Source organism: Chiloscyllium plagiosum, unplaced genomic scaffold (genome assembly GCF_037043375.1).
Source record: "Chiloscyllium plagiosum isolate Xiang-an unplaced genomic scaffold, Cpla_swu_hap1 HiC_scaffold_4, whole genome shotgun sequence".
In the NCBI taxonomy this organism is placed as follows: Eukaryota; Metazoa; Chordata; class Chondrichthyes; order Orectolobiformes; family Hemiscylliidae; genus Chiloscyllium; species Chiloscyllium plagiosum.
In genome coordinates, this window is record NW_028270142.1 from 75,942,835 (window position 1) to 75,964,239 (window position 21,405).

General features: G+C 39.1%; 1 protein-coding gene across 6 annotated transcripts in view; it reads left to right on the plus strand.

Annotated features, from left to right (window-relative positions):
* Nucleotides 1–17,534, plus strand: part of tmem68 (transmembrane protein 68) — a 68,040-nt gene extending 50,506 nt beyond the window's left edge. Inside the window, exons 6-8 of one of the 6 annotated variants that reach the window (XM_087986384.1) lie at nucleotides 7,169–7,229; nucleotides 11,290–11,429; nucleotides 11,954–17,534. In XM_087986384.1, the coding sequence (XP_087842510.1) occupies nucleotides 7,169–7,229; nucleotides 11,290–11,429; nucleotides 11,954–12,058 (306 nt within the window). In that variant the 3' untranslated portion in view covers nucleotides 12,059–17,534. Of the gene's footprint in view, nucleotides 1–7,168; nucleotides 7,230–11,289; nucleotides 11,430–11,953 lie in introns of those variants that run through there. The other 5 variants (XM_043688383.2, XM_087986383.1, XM_087986382.1 and 2 more) reach the window with 5 other exon arrangements.
* Nucleotides 17,535–21,405: the final 3,871 nt, after the last annotated feature.

The following is a 21,405-nucleotide window of genomic DNA, read 5'->3' on the forward strand; positions in this document are numbered from 1 at the left end:
GTAGGGAGGTGAGTTACTTGCTACAGTATAACTAGTTTCTGGCCTGCTCTTGTAGCCACTGTGTTTATGGTATATATTGTGTAACATTCTGGTTGTCATATTATAGGAAGGATATGGAGGCTTTGGAGAGAGGGTGCAAAAGTAGTTCACCAGGATGTTGCCTGGATTAAAGTGTATTAACGATAAGGAGAGGTTGGACAAATATGGATTGTTTTTCCTAGAGCTTTGGAGACTGAGGGGCAACCTGATAAAGATATATAAAATTATGAGAGGCATGGATCGGGTGAATAGTCAGAATCTTTTCTTTTCCAAGGTGGAAATATCCAATACTAAGGGGCATCTGTTTAATGTGAGAGGGGGGGAAATGTTTTAAGTGGATGTACAGGGTGATTTGTTTTATGCAGAGGGTGGTAGGTGTATGGAATGTGCTCCTGCAGGAGGTGGTAAAACCAGATACAATAGCAATGCTTAAGAGGTACTTAGGTACATGAACAGGCAGGGACAAGAGGGTTTGGGATTAGTTTATGACATCATGGTTGGCATAGACATGGTCGACTAAAGTTCACAATCTTACTCGCACTCTCTCAACTCTGATTCTGCTGTTCTAATAAAGCTCAAGGGAATGCTTGAGGAACCACAGGCTCAATTTGAGAGTAGTAATTTCAGATAATACTCTCTGTCCTCAGTATTATTTGACAAGCAGCTGTTGATGATGTTTCTGCTATTCCCTTTTTTAAAAAAATTTTTTTTGTTTCTTTCCATTCCCAGCTGCCATTTCCATTTGCCTTCACCAGCAACCCTTTTCATCAATAATCTGTACTCTCATCCTATCTCTTTTTTTTCTCTCCCCTGTAACTTAAAAGCTTTATCCTTGTTATATCTTTCAAATTTCCACTACTTTTGTAGTGAGGTATTTTGCACATCCTAAATAGCTTCAACTGTCTGTACAGTTAACAAGATTCATCTAATATTTGCTATTTTATGCTTTGCCCCTTTGAATATTAACACCTTTGCCTGAATCTCATTGTCAGTGGGGAATGAAAAACATTAGCCATTCATTGTGTTTAGACTTGTTAACTGTCTTTCCATCTGCTTTTATACTTGAAGTTTTGGAAATCAAAAACAGCGCAGTAACTCTCTACAGGGAACCTCTTTGGATAGGACAAGTGATGCTTTGTCTCCGTAATTACATTATTGAGATATGAAGTATGCATTAGAATTGCTAAAAGAACTGAAAACAGAACTAAGTATTTTTAAAAATACTCCCAACAATAATTAAAATCTGAAGCAAACACACTCTCCATGTGTACAATATAATTAGCAATGTCAGAAAATGCACAGCAATAACTTAAACACATTGTTGAAAATTCACTTGGACAGGTTCTTTTTTTTCCAGCTTTTGTGATAGGATATTTTCAGTAGGTAAGTACTACAATTTCACACTTTGAATTTGTTTCAATTTATTTCTCAGTGCAGTATTTTATAAGGAAACATATGAAGGAGCAAGAAAGCTCACATAGCAGCTTCTTGGTTTCTTTGTTTATCTGTGCATGATGAGATGCTGAATGTTGCTGTTTGGTAATGGTGAGCACTGATAACTTCACAGTTATCTCTATTGCAAAACCTGAGCCAGTGTTTACTTAATATGCCTGGTATTTCCTTATTGTTTACTATATTTTCTTCTACTCCTATTTTTAATGTACCACGTTCCCTTTGGTAATGCTCATTCTCTCAATGTATTTGTGAAAACTTGATTAACTTTGATCCCACTTGCAACTTTCTTTATGCACATCTTTATTTTCTCTACAGATTTGTTGCTTTTTTTTATAACTTGCCCAGTCTGTGGGATTTCTCCTTGTCCTGCCTTTGGTTTGACAAATTTTCTTCACTGGTTAGGGCTCAACTGAAGTATTGTTTCCAATTCAAGATGTCATCCTTTTAGATAATATCAAGGCTCTGAAGTGGATACAGAGTTGATTTGAGTATAGTATCAGGAAGGAGGGGCTTTAGTTACATGGAGAGCTAGAAAAACTAGGATTGTTCTCTTCAGAAGAGAAGATTGAAATTAAATTTAATTGGTGTGTTCAAAATTATGAACAGTTGAATTGTCTAAGAAGAAACAATTTCCCATAGCAGGAAAATCAGTAACTAGAAGAGACAGCAATTTATTGTATAATCATGCAAAATCTATGATTTGGAAGGCACTGTCTGAAATAATGGTGTAAATATATCCAATTTCCATTTGAATGCTTTAAAAATATGTTTCTTGGTTATGGAGATAGAGCAGAAAAAAGGATTAGTTTAATTTTTTTTTAATGGAGCTGCTTCAGGCATGTCAGATTGAAATGGCTTCTTGCTGTGCTGTATGATTTTATGACAAAGTTATTTGACTACAATTGCTAAACTACATTAGTTTTACGTTTGGCAGTTGGGAATGACGCTGCTCAATTGCACCAAATACTACTTTGAATATTTCCTATGGTGGGGCCCATTCCTGAAGAAGGGCTTATGCCCGAAACGTCGATTCTCCTGCTCCTTGGATGCTGCCTGACCTCCTGCGCTTTTCCAGCAACACATTTTTCAGCTCTGATCTCCAGCATCTGCAGTCCTCACTTTCTCCTATGGTGGAATTGCCTATTAACAATTCAGGAGAAAGCGAGGACTGCAGATGCTGGAGATCAGAGCTGAAAATGTGTTGCTGGAAAAGCGCAGCAGGTCAGGCAGCATCCATAAATGACATACCAGAAATGGATGATAGCCAACCATTTATATTTGTATTCTGTCTTTAACGTAATGAACCCTCCAAGTGCCCTTCACAGGAACATTACAAAGCAAGTATTAAGTTGAGCCATATAATAGAGATTAAGCATGATTATTAGTAATTTAAAGGAACCGTGAGGGCTATGTGGAGTATTCCAGAACTTTGGTCTAGGGAGCTGAAAGTACAGTTACTGATGGTGGGGCAGTTACATTTGGGGATGCTCAAGAGGTCAGAAGGAAGAGCAGTAAAGAAATCTTGGATTATGGGGCTGGAGGAGATTGCCAAATGAGGGAGAGCTGAAGTCAGGTAAGGAATTTAGCTACCTGGACTACACCTCCTCCCACCCTGCCCCCTGTAAAAACACCATCCCATTCTCCCAATTCCTTCGTCTCCGCCGCATCGGCTCCCAGGAGGACCAGTTCCAAAAACCTACAATCCAGATGGCCTCCTTCTTCAAGGACCGCAATTTCCCCCCCGATGTGGTCGACGATGCCCTCCACTGCATCTCTTTCACTTCCCGCTCCTCCGCCGTTGAGCCCCGCCCATCCAACCGCCACTAGGACAGAACCCCACTGGTCCTCACCTACCACCCCACCAATCTCCATGTACAGTGTATCATCCGCCGTCATTTCCGCCACCTCCAAACGGACCCCACCACCAAGGATATATTTCCCTCCCCTCCCCATCAGCATTCCGTAAAGACCACTCCCTCCGTGACTCCCTCGTCAGATCCACACCCCCCACCAACCCAACCTCCACTCCCGGCACCTTCCCCTGCAACCGCAGGAGGTGCAAGACTTGCGCCCACACCTCCCCCCTCACTTCCCTCCAAGGCCCCAAAGGAAACTTCCATATCCACCACAAATTCACCTGCACCTCCACACACATCATCTATTGCATCCGCTGCACCCGATGTGGCCTCCTCTATATTGGGGAGACAGGCCGCCTACTTGCGGAGCGTTTCAGAGAGCACCTCTGGGACACCCGGACCAACCAACTCAAACACCCTGTGGCTCAACACTTCAACTCTCCCTCCCCCTCCACCAAGGAGATGCAGGTCTTTGGACTCCTCCATCGCCAGACCACAACAACACGACGGTTGGAGGAAGAGCGCCTCATCTTCCGCCTAGGAACCCTCCAACCACAAGGGATGAACTCGGATTTCACCAGTTTCCTCATTTCCCCTCCCCCCACCTTGTCTCAGTCAAATCCCTCAAACTCAGCACCACCTTCCTAACCTGCAATCTTCTTCCTGACCTCTCCTGAGGGAGTGCAGCGTAGGTTCACAAGGTCAATTCCTGAAATGGCAGGATTACCTTACACTGAAAGACTGAAGCGACTGGGCTTGTATACCCTTGAGTTTCGAAGATTGAGAGGGGATCTGATTGAGACGTATAAGATTATGAAAGGATTGGGCACTCTGGCAGTAGGAAACATATTTCCACTGATGGGTGAGTGCCGAACCAGAGGACACAGCTTAAAAATACGGGGTAGACCATTTAGGACAGAGCTCAGGAGAAACTTCTTCACCCAGAGAGTGGTGGCTGTGTGGAATGCTCTGCCCCAGAGGGCAGTGGAGGCCCACTCTCTGGATTCATTTAAGAAGGAGTTGGATAGAGCTCGCAAAGATAGTGGAATCAAGGGTTATGGAGATAAGGCAGGAACAGGATACTGATTAGGAATGATCAACCATGATTATATTGAATGGCGGTGCAGGCTCGAAGGGCTGAATGGCCTACTCCTGCACCTATTGTCTCCGCCCCCACCCCACTCTGACCTATCAACCTCACCTTGACCTCTTTCCACCTATCGCATTTCCAACGCCCCTCCTCCCTACCTTTTATCTTAGCCTGCTGGACACACTTTCCTCATTCCTGAAGAAGGGCTTATACCCGAAACGTCGATTCTCCTGTTCCCTGGATGCTGCCTGACCTGCTGCGCTGTTCCAGCAACACATTTTCAGCTCTGATCTCCAGCATCTGCAGACCTCACTTTCTCCTTTAAGGAATTTAAAACCAAGGATGAGAATTTTAAATTTAAGGCATTGCTCGAATAGGGGCCAGTGCAGATCAGTGAGCATGGGGTGATTAGGGAACAAAATTGATTAGCAATAACCTTCTCCTGAGCCTCTATCTATATTATGACATGGTGACCAGGGTGCAAAAAGCCAGCGAGTCTAATATCAGTTGTGAGGAAGATACTGCAATTTAATTTTAACATGCGCTTTGACAATCATAGTTGATTTGATAAAGTTATCATGCTTTTATAAATCTATTAGAATGTTTTGAGGTTGTAACAAGTTGGACAAATGAAGGGAAACCAGTGAATGGAGTATATATGGATTTCCAAATGGCATTTGATAGGTGCATCATGAAAGATGAGAATGTTACGCAAGTATTCCTGGAGCTTAGGGTAATATATTATGAGTAGAGGATTTGTTAGTGGACAGGAATCAGCGTTATGAAAAATTGAATCTTTTCAAGTTGGAAAGCTGAATGTCGTGGAGTGTTCTTGGGATCAATGCTGAGGCCTTCTTATTTACAATCTATATTAATGACTTGGATGAAAGGATGTATCTGTTTGCTGATGATACAAAGCTTGATGGTAATATAAACTGAAGAGCATACAGCTCCAAGTAGATTTATGCAAATTAAGTGAGGACCGGTTAGATAGATAGATTGGTTTTGTTTACATGAACGCAGCAGGCTGAAGGGCGACCTAATAAAGGTTTAATTAGATTATAAATGGCATGAATGGAGGGGCCAATTACTAGGGGACACGGGTTCAAGGTGCAGGGTGGGGTTGGAAGGCGGTGAGGATGCATGGATGTTTAAAAGAGATGTGTGAAGCAAGATTTTCATACAAAAGTTGGTGAGTGCCTGGAATGGGCTGCCAGAAGAGGTAGTGGAAACAGCCACAATAGTAGCATTCAAGAAACACCTAGATGAATGTACCAATAGGAAGGGCATACAGAGATACGGATCCTGTAAGTGAAGACAGTTTTAGTATGGAAGGGCAAAATGTATTGGTGCAGGCTTGGAAGGCCAAAGGGCCTGTCTTTGTGTTGTTTTTTGTTCTTCAATGCACAAATGTGGAGCTTAATGGGAGGAAATGAGAACAGAAAAGCTCTATTATAAAATGATTAGAGTATAAGCATACTGTAGTTGTAGTTTTACTGTAGTTGTATTGAATTTTGGTGGAGTCACGGCTAGACCGTTTTATACTATTTTGGTTTCAATATCTAACGAAATATATATTCGCTTTGGGAAGCGTACAGCAGAGTTTCATGAAATTGTTCCTGAGTTGAGAGGGTTACCTGTGGTAAGAAGCTGAGTAAATAGGCTGGAGTTTAGAAGAATGAAAGGTTATCTCAGTGAAATATACAAGATTCTGAAGGGGGTTAAAAGGTTAGGCAAAGTTTTTTCTTCCCTGGCTGGGAAATATAACCTTGTGGTCACAACTGCAATCATTCAGGACTGAGATGAGGAGACATTTCTTCACTCTAAGGTGAATCTTGGGAATTGTCTACATCAGGGCATTATGGATGCTTCATTTTTGAGTATATTTGAGAGAGCGCATTGTCCTGGGTCAGTACCGGGGGAGCTGTGCACTGTCCTGGGTCAGTACCGGGGCAACTACGCACTGTCCTGGGTCAGTACCGGGGGAGCTGTGCACTGTCCTGGGTCAGTACCGGGGCAACTATGCACTGTCCTGGGTCAGTACCGGGGGAGCTGTGCACTGTCCTGGGTCAGTACCGGGGCAGCTGCGCATTGTCCTGGGTCAGTACCGGGGCAGCTATTTTTTATCTTTTTAGAAAATCAAAGAACATGGGAAGCGGGAGGAAAAGTGGCGTTGAAGTTGAAGATCAGTTATGATCATATCAAATAGCAGAGTGCACAAGGGCCCTTGTGGACTACAGCTACGACTAGTACGTTCTTATGAAACCCAAAGAGCAGTTTAAAAAAATTTAATTCTCTCAAATTCTGTTCTGCGATGCACTATGAAAATGTTACTGCTCTAAAATTATACTTTTAATGCTGAAAGAGTAAGGTAGGATCAGGGTCCGTGCCAATAACAAATGTAAATTTAGGTTATAGCGATTGTTCTGGGCCATCAGAAAAATTACTAACCAAATCATCATTATAATAAGGTAGCCCTTTCTAATCAACTAAGCTCATGATCCATGTTGTATGTGACCCTCTTGACAGCAAGGTGTCACCCTTCCTGCCTAATAATAAAATAAGGAAATATTAATGTTTCATTTTTATACATTGAAGGTATCCATTGAAATCCAGTATATTTCACCTAGTTGAGACATGATTGTTAAAAATAAAATTATATTGGGCAATGTAAATCTGTAAAACGGTTTAAATACTTCTTTAACACCTTCTCTTTTACTATTTTCAGCCCATTATTCCTATGTTTACACGGAATATTCGAGAAGGGTTTAGGACATTTGGATGTTTTGGTAAGTAATATTTTTTCCTCCTGTGGACAAATGTATTTAATGTTCATTTCTGTTATTAGCCATGCAGGTTACAATTGCAACATTTTAAAATAATTCTTTTGTAATGTGTTGGCAATGAAGTATTCCTCAGATTTTAAATTCCAGCATAGAATTAAATAATTTCCAGTTGTGTGTTGTGCAGTAATATTTGACACATTATTGAAATCTCCATCTGAGTTCCATGTTCATTCAAACTATTATGAATCATATTTGATGTGTTAATTTTGGCTTTGTTAGCATCACCAGCATTTCAATCCTATAATTTACACTTTTCCAAATAAAATTAGATTAGATTCCCTACAGTATGGAAACAGGCCCTTCGGCCCAAGAAGTTCACACCGACCCTCCAAAGAGTAACCCACCCAGACCCATTCCCCTACCCTATATTCACCCCTGACACTATGGGCAATTTAGCATGGCCAGTTCACCTGAAATGCACATCTTTGGATTGTGGGAGGAAGCCGAAGTACCCAGAGGAAACCCATGTATACACAGGGAGAATGTGCAAACTCCACACAGTCGCCCGAGGCTGGAATCGAACCTGGGTCCCTGGTGCTGTGAAGCAGCAGTGCTAACCACTGAGCCACCGTGCCAGCCTTTTATAAATGTTAGAGTAGATTCAAACCTGAAAGTAGGATAATATTGATATTAATCTGAAATGATATCACCTTGGTGAAGAAAGAATAAATGTATTTTCTATTGGTTGTAAATGGATTGGAATAAAGGAATTACAATTTCACAACTGTTGAATGAATGTAAAATGTGTTTAACTGCTTGATAAGTTCCTTTTCTAAGCTCAATTGCTTTGATGTAAGAAAAATGGGACAGAATTGATACTTACACTTTTTTCAAAGACCGATATTGGTACACATGCATACCCAGTGTGGCAGTGTAACCATGAATATTTTTGATTTGATAATTTTCTTTATGTAACACAATGGGTTACATTCATATTGAACTGCTAAAAGTTTCAGTGAAGACTTGACGCTAGTTACTCTGCCCTGCAACTCATAAAATTTCCAATATATTTAGCTTCTAATGCATAAAATCAAAACTTAGAATCACTCCTTAATTTGCCTAATCATCTCTTCTCAACCCGGTGACAATTTACACAGTTCACCTTGGCTCTCAGCAGCCAAGCAAATATGTTCTTCTTGAGTTCTTTGCCCAAAGGTAAGACCGATTCTTGATGTCACAGTCGCCATCCCTGGCAAGGAAAGGAGGCAGGTCCCAAATCCATCCTAGTTGGAACAAGAATTGATTCCAGGGCCATTGGTACCAATCTGATCCATACTGTCCACTGAGCCAACTTGCCTCCCAGGAAGTTCATCACTGAAAGAAAAAATACTCCTTTTTAGATGTGTGTTGTAGCCTGAAATTGTGGTGGGGCCTCCGGTTACTTTCTATCATGTAGCTGACCAGGAATCCCTCCTAATCTTTTTACCTGCTGTTACTACCATCCATGTTGATAAGTTTTACAAGTTGATACTCAACTTATATTAGATAATTATTTATATTTTTAAAAAATGAAGACAGAAATGGCAAATGTGAAGGGTACTAGGTTCCGCATCAGCCATAATGGGAAACTAGCTGAGTTTCTTTTCTCTTCGGAAAGCTTATTGCCATCATGGCAGGGACACAGTGTCAGTTTTGTGTTGTTTGTAGCCCAAGAGTTCTTTCATATTATTCAATTTAATACTGTCTTGACCACTCTCATTAGAATTTGTAGCAATCTGGCTGCACTTAAGGTGAATGCGTTTGGGAACGCCTCATCTGATCTATACTTGGTAAAACATTTAATGCTTCTGCACATTTTCACTTTCTGACTAAGGAGTCAAGTGCTCCATTTGAAACTAACTAATCAACTTTGGTTTAGAAAATGACAGCTCATGTAGTCATTTTCTATCTAATATCTGAGCTGGTCACTGGATTCGTAAGGAGTGATTGGATTTAATACAGCCCACTGGAGCAGGCTAGGTGGTAGGCAGGCCCACAATGGTAGGGGAGGCCACTCGTCCCACTCACAGTGGTAGTACTGAACCCCATTAGGTCCAAGGAGGAATGGGCTGATGCAGAGAATCTGGCCACTGACCAATTAGACTCATTATCGAGTCACTTAAATGTCATTAATCCTGAGTCTGCCTGAATTTAGTGGTGGTTTAGTGATTCTCCCAAACAAATTTGGATTTCTAGTGTTTTCCATGATGTGGAGGTGCCAGTATTGGACTGGAATGGACAAAGTCAAAAGTCACACAACACTAAGTTATAGTCCAGCAGGTTTATTTGAAATCACAAGTTTTCAGAGCACTGCCCCTTCGTCAGCTGAGGCACGACTTCACCTGACGAAGGGTAGCAATATGAAAGCTTGTGATTTTAAATAAAATTGTTGGACTATAACCTGGTGTCTGTGACTTTAGACCTTCTAGTGTTGTCATAAGGGCACTAAACAAGCTGTCAGGTTTAGATCAGATTAGATTCCCTACAGTGTGGAAACAGGACCTTCGGCCCAACAAGTCCACACAGACCCTCCGAAGAGTAACCCACTCAGACCCATTCCCCTACATTTATCCCTGACTAATGCACCTAACACTACGGGCAATTTAGCATGGCCAATTCACCTAACACGCACATCTTTGGACTGTGGGAGGAAACCGGAGCACCTGGAGGAAACCACACAGACACTGGGAGAATGTGCAAACTCCACACAGTCGCCCGAGGCTGGAATTGAACATGGGACCCTGGTGCTGTGAGGCAGCAGTGCTAACCACTGTGCCACCCATTGAGCCTTTAATAGTGGGCTTCCCTTATTTCAAAGGTACATAATGCCCAGTCAAGGGGCCCGGTATTGGAAAAGAGGTTACCATCTGAAAGGGACCTGTGTCCTATCATCCCATTCCCTCCCCCCCCCCCCCCCCCCCCCCCAATCCACCCATTGGCAATTCCTTCCCCATAACTCCAATCTGCCCTTCTTCACTCCAGAGATACCACAGTTGCATTTTAGTAAGGCAAACCAGAGGTGGACTTAGACAGTTAATGGCAGGGCCCTGGGCGAGTTGCTGAACATAGAGACATTGGAGTGCTGGTGCTTAGTACCTTGGGAGTGGAAGGATTTGGCACATTAGTGAGGCTACTTTTAGAATACTGTGTACAAGTTTAGTTGCCCTTCTATAAGAAAGATGTTGTTAAACTTGAGGGGGTGCAGAAAAGATTTACCTGGATGTTGCCACATCTGGAGGGTGAGAGTTATAAGGAAAGGCTGAATAGACTGGTACATTTTTCCCTGGAGCCTTGGAAGCTGAGGGGTACTTTATAGAGGTTTATAAAATCATGAGGCATGTGGATAGGGTAAATAGCCATGTCTTTTTTTTCTAGGCAGGGGAGTCCAAAACTAGTGGGCACAGGTTTAAGGTGAGAGAGAAAAAGGGCCAGAGGGGCAGAGGGTGGTGCATGTGTGGAACAAGCTGCCAGAGGAAGTGGTAGAGGCGGATACAATCAGAACATTTAAAAGGCAACTGCATGAATACAGAGTTTAGAGAGATCTGGACCAAATGCTGGTAAATGTGATAGGTCAGTTTGGGACATCTGGTCAACACGGATGTGTTGGATTGAAGGGCCTGTTTCTGTGCTGTATGACTCTAACTTTAGATCTTAGTCAAGAGTGTGGTGCTGGAAAAGCTGAGCAGGTCAGGCAGCATCTGAGGAGCAGAAAAATCAATGTTTCAGGCAAAAGCCCTTCATCAAGAATGGCATCCTGATGAAGGGCTTTTGCCTGAAACGTCATTTTTTCTGCTCCTCGGATGCTGCCTGACCTGCTCAGCTTTTTCAGCACCACACTCTTGACTCTAACCTCCAGCATCTGCAGTACTCACTTTTGCCTAACTTAAGATCATTAATCTTTCAAGAAAATATTACAATTTTTTTTGTTAGTTATGATAGTGGTCATATGGCAGTGCTCATAGCTTATTTAATTAAGTGTTACACAGCATTTAACCTGCAGCATGACTTTCTCAATTTTTAACAGGTATATGTAAGTGGTTATATGAAAAATTTAAATGGCCATTTGTTCCAATTTATGGCGGTTTTCCTGTCAAATTTTGTACTTACTTGGGAGATCCAATTCCTTATGATCCCAATATAACTGCTGCTGAGCTGGCTGAACAGGTAATTTCTTTTCCTATTATTGTGTTGTTAAGCATTTGGGCACATTGTTATTTTGGTGGTTTAAAAAAGCAACCCATTGTAAAATCTGTATTTCTATCCTGAAGACAAATTATTAAAAGACATTTCAATGATAAAGTAACAGTCAGTTTTGTACACAATCAGTTCTTGACTGCTTGTTGATAAGATATCAGCAGATCCAAATATTTTTCAGAAGGAGAGGGAAACTGAAAGGACCCATGTATACTGTTGTCACTAGCTAAAATGCTAGCTGGTGATATCATAGGTAAATTAGTGCACAGAGACAGTGTATCTCATAGATTGTGTATGAGTCTAAAGTGAGCATAAAAACTGTCTTTAAGTGGATGGAGAATTTGAATCAGATTAAGAACTTGCTGGGTCTCCCCAAATAGATATCAATAGAGGTTAACTTAAAACTATAAAACTTGTAGCATAGCAGTTTTCTGATGTGAAGCCAAAATTGTTCATAACAGACTTATGTGATGCTATCTTCTCATTGCTTTTAGGCAAAGCAAGCTGTGCAGGGTTTGATAAACAAACACCAAAAAATACCAGGAAATATACTTCGGGCCCTTTTAGAACGTGTTCACTGGAGACAAAAAGATGAATGACTTTACACTCTTCAGAACACATTTTAGTGAACGCTTTTTTAAAACATTTTCTTCTCTAAAGTATCTACAACTATTCAAATACTGAATAATGTTTGCTGTTATACATTAAAAATATTTTGTTGAAAAAGTCTTGCACCAGTATTAATGTTACTTGACTTTCTAATGGTTTTAATACTGAATGTGGCATAGCACATTGGGTTGCCATTATACAGTATCATAGAGTGAGAAAAACATTGGTTCACCTGCTCACTTCTATTATGTTTTCGTCTCCATGTGATGCCATGGAAAGATACTAAGTAAAGACTCAGCACCTTCCTTCCAATTTGAAGGTAGATTAAACTGAGTTGGATTGCCTTATGTCTTTAGAACTTGGCTGGGGAATGGCAATGATAGAGTACTGGGAACAAAATTTGCTGCAAGAGAAAGGAGATCTCAAGATCTATACAGGGGGGAAAGATGGAAGTGAAATAGATTTTACCTTCTTTGGGTTTGGCATTGATAATGATGGGGGAGAAGCTGTGAAGAGAACAAAACTGATGTGCTATAAATATAAATTACCAGATGAAGTACTGGAAATTTTTCGAACTTAATCTCAGTCTGATATCAGGACATACATTTTAAATTAACCTACAGCTTTCATGGCCTACATTTCTGTTTTGTTTTAACTAGACTTTCTGCCCTAAGTTATATTGATTCTGCTCATGCAATACATAACATTGCAGGAATGCAAGGCATCCGTCACAATAATTTGCCATTCAATGTGATCATCATTGATTGATTATCCTCAACTCTACTTTTCTTCAATGCTTGATTCCCTTGCTGATTAAAAATCTGTCTCAACCTTGAATATGCTAAATGACCCAGACTTGACAGTCCTTTGCAATTAAAAATTCCACAGTTTCACTACCATCTAAGAAGTGATTTCTCCTCATCTCTGTCTTAAATGTGTGATCTCTTATTCTGAGATAACACTCTCTGGTCCTAGCCTCTCCCACAAGGGGGAAGAAAAATCCAGTCTTTCTGGATCGATTCTGTTAAGTCCCCTAAGAATAAGGTTTCCTTCACTCTTCTAGATTCTAATGATTGCAGGTCCATCTCACTCAACCTTTCCTTACAAGACACTCCCTTCATAGCTGGTTATCAGCATGGTAAACCTTCTCCTTTCTTCAACGTTAGTATATTTTTTGTTCTCATTGGTTTGTGGTACATTTGTATGTGAATTCAAGTCAGGACGGCACGGTGGCATAGTGGTTAGCACTGCTGCCTCACAGTGCCAGGGACCCATGTTCAATTCCCGCCTCAGGCAACTGTCTGTGTGGAGTTTGCACATTCTTCCTGTGTCTGCGTGGGTTTCCTCCCACAGTCCAAAAAACAATGTGCAGATTAGGTGAATTGGCCATGCTAAACTGCCCGTAGTGTTAGATGAAGGGGTAAATGTAGGGGAATGCGTCTGGGTGGGTTGCTCTTCGGAGGGTCGGTGCGGACTTGTTGGGCTGAAGGGCCTGTTTCCACACTGTAAATAATCTAATCTAATCTAATCTATCTAAATAATTTTAAAAATCTGGAATGAAGAGTCTAACGGTGACCATAAAACTGTCAGAAAAAAACCGTCTGGCTTACTAATGCCCTACAGGGAAGGAAACTTCCATCCTTACCTGGTCTGGCCTACATGTTACTCACTCCAGGCCTACAGCTTTTGATACCAAACTGTTCAATTTACCTTTAATGAACAATAATTGGTGTAACTTCAATCCAATTCCTAACTGACATTAAAAAAATTTACACTGTCTCTGCATGTTCTATTTCAAAGTGAGAATATTCATAACTTCAAATTTTATGTAAACAAAAAAGATCTTTCAATCTACCTATTCACAAAATTTACTGAATAATGAGGATTTTGATTACTGTATATTTTGGAATTTAAATTCTGGAAACTTTTTGGCTTGTTTGAAAAATGTATAAATGTATGGTATAAATTTTAAGCTTGTGATGGGTAAGGGAAAATTGGCATATAAAATCATGGTTTCCAGTATGACTCTGACAGTTTTCCAAATGCAACACTGCAATTTTATTGAGTGTTTTGATTATGCTTAAGTATGAATAGAAAAGAATAATGAAATTTGAACTTTGTTTTGATCATAGGTTGGGATATATCTTAAACATCAGGAGAAGATCACGAGTAGGATCTATAAATATATTCTTCAGAATAATAGTTGTACAAATCATCCAACTTAATTTATCAAATCTATCTATCTATCTATCTATCAAAGAAGATAACTGACCTAATCTTCAGAATTAAATCATCGAGCTCTGGTCTGTGCATTGCCATTGTTTACCTCATTATTGGTGGCTGAGCTTTCAGCCTTCTAGTCTTCACATTCCATCATTTCTTATGTAAACCACTTCATATCATCCTTGAACTCACTATTTTAAACAACTATTTTTGTATGTCCCTTTGAATTCTTGGTTTTTAACTTTATTATTGTGAAGCACTTTGGCATACTTTTCTGCGTAATGTAAACTGAAGTTGCAGCTATCTGAATAGCATTCAGGGCAGGCTCAAGCAGTAGAGGTATATAAACATGCAGGCTAAAGGCTTAAACATTTTACCAGACATAGAAATTGTGGGTGTATTCACCATGTGGGCATTGTATGGGAGTTGTTATTATGATTGTTTAACTTTTAAATTTGATCAACATGTCCAGGTGAGGGTTGTTGAAGCTAACAAGGCTGTCTGATGCGGTGGATCATTTTCATTGGCACTTCTAATTTAGTGACTATATACAGTTTAAAATAAACTGTCTGATTCTTCAAAGTGATTATGCCATAGCTGGAAGTACCATGCACTGTTCCAGTGCACATCATTTTCCAATTTCCAGTCTACAATCTCACCACCAAGCTTCACAATCTTGATTTATTTCTTGTGAACCCTTCAAGTTGCACCCAAGCATAAGGTTGTAATTGGTTCCTTAACCTGTTAATCTAAAAATCATCTGTGTGAATAGACCCTTTCTCTGTTCCAAACAGAGATACCCAGTTCTTAACCTTAAAGGTTATAAAATTATTCAATCTGGCTACCCTGCCATATTCTCATCAGCCAAAATAATTGTACAATTTGTACACAACTGTACAAAGAAATGTTTTGTCATTTTTTAACTCTCCAAATTTTAAGCAGAATAATTAAAAAGGGTGAGAGAGTAATTGTGTTTTATACAAAGTTTCTATTTTCTCTGTGATAAACTTACATAATCTTTTATTGCAATCAGTCTATTCAGATCAACCTTGTTGTTTGTTTTGTCTAATAGGTTCATTCATCTGTCAATGTCACAGAACAAAATGGAAATCATTGTAATGCAGCCAAAATCAAGGGTATTTCATTGTAATGCTATGATATCCAAATGACCCACATTTTTATTTATGGCCGGCAATTTCTGTTTATGTCAGTGTCAACTTTTGTCCACAAGTCACAGGAGAAATTAGATTTTTTGATTGACTTTTGTTTCACAGTTGGGTTAACACTTAGTGTATTTCATTGGTAAATATTTGAATCTTTGCATAGACACATTAATGATACTTATCAGTGAGAAGTTTGAGAGAACAGATTTTAAAAAATTTATTCCCTCTTATGATCAGTTCTAATAAGTTAAAACTTGTCTTTAAGAATCCCATGTTTTATATCCAGATGTTTTAAAATTCAGGACGAGAAGAAATAATTTTAGAATAAAACATTCTTAACGACATGAGAGTATCCCAAAAATACTGTGCGATTAGTTATTTTGTAAATATAAATATATGTACAAATACCATAACTAATATGCATATAGCAGTGACATAAATCTGTTTTTAAGTTCCAGGTAACAGTAGGAAGTGAAAGGTGGATATTGTGCAAGATGAAACTTCACTGTCCTTTTTGAATAGTGCTCAAGTGACATCTTGTATCCATAATTATGCAAGCAACCAAGAAGCTTAAGTTAACGTCTCATTCATAACGTTGCATTGTTGAAAGTGCACCATTACTTTCTTAGTGCATTGGATTGTCAGCCTCCAGTCACTTCAAAACTGATCCATGATTGAGATTTTGGAGAAGATTTGTAGCTCATATTGTGCATCAGGTTGTAAATTTGCTCACTGAGTTGATGGATTTATTCTCAGACATCTTGTCACCATGCTGGATAACATCATCAGTGAACCTCCAGTGAAGCGTTGGTGTTTTGCCCGGCTTGCTATTAATCTGTCTCAGTTTGTTGTGGTAGGTGATATCATTTCCAGTTCTGTTTCTGACAGGTTGGTAAATGGGGTCCAAATCTATGTTTGTTAATGGAGTTCCTGGTTTGAATTCTTGTGCATGTCTTTGTTTAACCTGTCCCTGGGTGGATGCATTGTACCAGTGGAACTGGTATCACTCTTCATCTGTGTGTATGCATGCTAGTGATAGTTGGTCATGTATTTTGGTGGCCTCATGCTAGACAAACTTAAGGACACAAATGCCTGACAGCACCAGCTCAATCAGTAAGGACAGCATCCTCAAACTAGTAGACCTGTGCCTCACAAGCCACTTCACCTTCAAGGAGAAGATTTACAAACAAATCAGTGGGCCTCCTGTGGGATCAGCAATATCAGGGCTTCTGGCAGAAGCAGTTATGCAGAAGTTAGAATGAAAAGCCATTCCACAATCCAGTCCAATCTTTGGGTCTGCTATGTGGATGACACCTTTTGTCATCATGAAACACAACAAGTTAGAAGAAACCCACAAACACATAAGCAACATCCTTACTCGTATAAAGTTCAAAGAGGAAGAGAAGTCTGTTATTACTCACTTCCGAGACGTCAGACTAGAACGAAAAGTCAGTAGAGAGCTGCAGACCAGCATTTACATGAAAGCCATATACACTGAACAGATACTCAACTTATAGGAGCAATCATCCCAACACCCACAAACTGAGGTGCATCAGGACATTATTTAAATGAGCCACAATACACAGCAGCACCTAGGAACTATGAGAAGCTGAGGAAAAACTCCTACACAATGTATTCAGGAACAATGGGTACCCGATAAGCGCAGCTGCCAATTCCTGCACATCAGACATAAACAAGAAGACAACACGTCCAGAGTCTCTAGCCACCCAACCATACATCAAAGACAACTTGGAGATGACAACTAGACTACTCGCCCTTAGGCATCATGGTAGCCCACAAACCTACAATCACGCTGAAAGAGCTCCTGATAAATTTAAAGGACCCGTACCAACAATCAGCAGAACGAACGTCGCATACAAAATACGCTGCAAAGACTGTAACAAACATTACGTTGTACAGACAAGCAGGAAACTCTCCTCCAAGATATATGTGAGCACCAACTAGCCACTAAAAGACATGACCAACTATCACTGATACCCATACACACAGACGAAGAGGGACACCAGCTTGACTGGGACAATACATCCATCCTGGCACAGGTGAAACAAAGACACGCACGGGAATTCCTGGAGGCCTGGCATTCAAACCAGAACTCCATTAACAAACATATGGATTTGCACCCCATTTACCAACTTCTCAGAAACAATTGGAAATGATATCACCCACCACAACAGGCCAAGACATAAATAGCAAGTGGGGCAGAATACCAACACTTCACTGGAGGCTCACTGAATGATGTTGCCTAGCATGGTGATGAAACGTCTGTGAACAAATCTACCAGCTCAGCAAGCACATTTACAACCTGACTGATCCATGAATTGAGTATTCTGATTAATTCAAAGTTACAGTCATCTCTAATGTTAATTTTGGGAGGATGGATTGAACAACTTTAGGACATTCTTTGAATCTAATATCAATATTTCGAATGGAGATATGTTTGGATCGGTGGTATGTGTTTAAAAGTGAGATTATGGGTTTGAGTTGTTCTGAAACTCCGAATATACAGAAATGCAAGTCAGTAGATTTAGCCCAATTCTAGTTAAATGGTACTTGCAGTTTGTCTGTTTCTAATGTACATCTTGCCTTTTTAACCTGTTTCTGTTTGCCTTCCTTTTATATTTGATACATCAAATTTAATAGTTTAAGGTTTAAGAAAAATATTAGTTTTGTAACAATGCATTGGTTTAACATGCAATGGAAAGTTTTATTGAGACTGGCATGGTGAATTTTGCAAACTGGCTTGTCAGGAAATCAGTGGAGGTATTTCAATGCTACAAGTATCAAGTCGCTTGATGTCCAGGTTTGATCGTTGTTCTTACAGCAAAGAAGGACCATGTAAGTCCAAATATTGATGGTGGGAAATGACCTAAATAATTAAGTTCACAAACAAAAACAGAAATTGCTGGAAAAGCTCAGCAGCTCTGGCAGCATCTGCAGAGAATTCAGAGTTAACATTTCGGGTTGAGTAACCCTTTCTCAGAATTGTGGCTAAAAATGAATGTGATTTCATTATTCATAAATTCCATTATGGAGTTTCATCAGTGTACATGGATCAGTGTATTCTGTATACTTTGAAAGTCTATTGATAGTGCTTGAAAATAACAATCAATATGTTGGTATATTTTATATAAAATCAGATGATCTGAAATGGATTACTCCGATTCATGTGAAGAGAAATTGGATTGAAGCTCGTAATCCAAACTCACATTGAATGATTTTTAAAATTGTATCCCAGATGTTGGTTTTATGTATACATTCAAAAACTTTTTTTTCCTCTAGTTTAATGTTAGTTGTTAGATGAATATCATTAATTATACATGAGTCTTTTCCTTGTTTCTTCCTTGACTATTAGATATGTAATTTTAAGATTAGTCTGTGGTGATTTCTGTATGTATTGTTTCAAATCATAGATTATTTGAGAATTTTTTTTTCAACCTGTTATTTTTGTGCATACCCAAATTGCTTCATATTTTCGGATTATTGTAATTATGTGAACTCTGGAAACTGTCCTACAGCACAAAAATAATTGTCTTTTGTTACCTTTTATACTATGTGTAGTTCATTGGTTTATTTATGGAAATACATCTTATTTCATTTTATAAGACAAGTGCCAAATCCTGCTGTCTGGAATGTTTTTTTCAATGAGATTGTCCTTGTGTCCATTGAAATGAAACTTTACAGTGCATCATGCCCTTTTAGAGAGAACTTTGTGTTAGTACTAAATTTTAAGTTCACTGGAAATATCCTCCTAGAAGGTTGGATTTTCAGTTAGATTTTGCCCTTGAACGTACCTAAAAACGTTTTATTGATTTTAAATAGAATGTCAAAACCATTTGAGATTTGCTGACCTGCTGTAAAGGAATCCAAGTCAGTCAAAATATCAAACATAGTACTGCATCTGATAAATCAATATTGCCAATATTTAGAGATGATTTTCAAATCTTGTTATTTTTAATTAATGCTTCTCAAATGGATCTGAATGTCACATTATTTGTAATTACTTTAGAGATATTTTAAAAACTTATTTTAAGGTCATTAGTGTGTTACCTCACTGCATTGTAAATGTTAAAGTCATCTTCTATTTAAAAAAAAGTGTGCTTCAAAATATTTATAAAGTCATGGAGGTCCAGACCATGGAAACAGGTCCTTCAGTCTAACTTGCCCATGCTGCCCAGTTTTCACAATTTAAACTGGTTCCATTGGCTTGCATTTGATCCATATCCCTCCATACCTATCCCCTCCATGTCTCTGTCTAAATATTTTTTAAATGACAAAATTGTACTTGCTTCCAGCACTACCTCTGGCAGCCCTTTCCAGACCCTTGCCACCTTCTGTGTGAAAAATTACCCATCTGGACCCATTTGTATCTCTCCCCTCTTGCCTTAAAAGGAAGGATATTATTAAACTAGTAAGAGTGCAGACAGGTTTTACTAGGCTGCTACTCGGCCCAGAAGGTTTGAGTTATAAGGAGAGGTTGGATAGACTGAGACTGTTTTCCCTTAAGCATAAAACACCACCTTGAGAGAGGGATAATAAAACCATTGTGTTTTTGGAAGAAGAAATATTGGAAATTTACTTCTAATTGAAAGGATCCATTACTGTCCTTTGCCAATTATTGAGTGATACTTTAAATATAGCTTGTCCTGCTATAATACGCACTTCAATGCAAATTTGCTGTAATGCATTTCACAAATAGGGCAAAACTGTTTCTAAAATGCAAACTTTTAAAACGTTTTGGCTATAGCGCAATTGCATTGCCAACACTAAGTGTCATTTGTATTGTACGATTCTTGTATAGTCTACGATTGCATATAAACACGACTATTGTGCCGTAGAAGAAATGGTTGTAACAGGAATTTATGTTGTTGGCACAAAGTTTTGAACACCAGCTTTGTCACGTGGATACTTTTCACTGAAGAGAAGGAAAATGGAAATAAAATTTGTACTGTTCAGTGGCTGGCTTGAATACCAAGTAAAATGTTGTTAATCTAAAATTTGTTTCGAAGCCTGTACAATGTGGTGAATGCATATTGTGTCTGCTGTTTAGTAAGCATTATGAAAGAAAACATTTTTCTGCGATCATGGAAATCAAAGTTAATGAAGACCTCAAAACATTGCCCTCCCAACATTGCATCAAGTATTGACCGCACTCTAGACATATCAGAAAAAGGAATAGTATGCTGTGTTATTTTGTGAAAAAAAAATACTAATATGACAGTAATGGTCACTAAATCCTCACTTTTAACAGCCAATCTTGCACGTAATTGGTTATCAAATTCTAAAATTAGAAAACAGTTATTCAAAGTTTGATGATATGGATGCAGAATGGGGTAGTTTCACTGTGGAAATGTTGATCCTGTATGACAGAAGTGTTTTAGCCATCTGAAAGGGAAATTCATTGTTGTTCATTCCCTGGTTTGCTTTATAATTTTTGGATATCTAAAATTTACTGTTTATAGGTACTGCATGCCAATGCATTTTTATACTTTCACAAGAATTCTATAATGTGTCAGATATTAGGCAACATTGAAACACCTGTCTTGGTATATAGAATTTTTGAGCTAGCATTATGAATTCAAAAAATATTTGAAAATACATTTTCATCTATTATTGGCAACATATAAAGGCAGTTTCATATAGCCGTTCATCTATCTTGGTTTATTTGAAATGTTCAATCTTTCAACAAAACTGTGTTGTATCTATATGAAACCATTCTATCGGTATAGCAAAGTACATAGTATAAATCATCTGATGCTAACAATTGGCATTTGAGTTCTACCTTAAAGCAATAAAAAACACGTCTGTGGTTAAATGCAGTCACTAGGATGATATTATTCTTTACCTCTCAATGTTCTTCAGAGTTTAGTATTACGCAGAAGGAGCCAGAAGTATCTAACTTTTACTTTAGTGAATATGATTTCAACATTCCA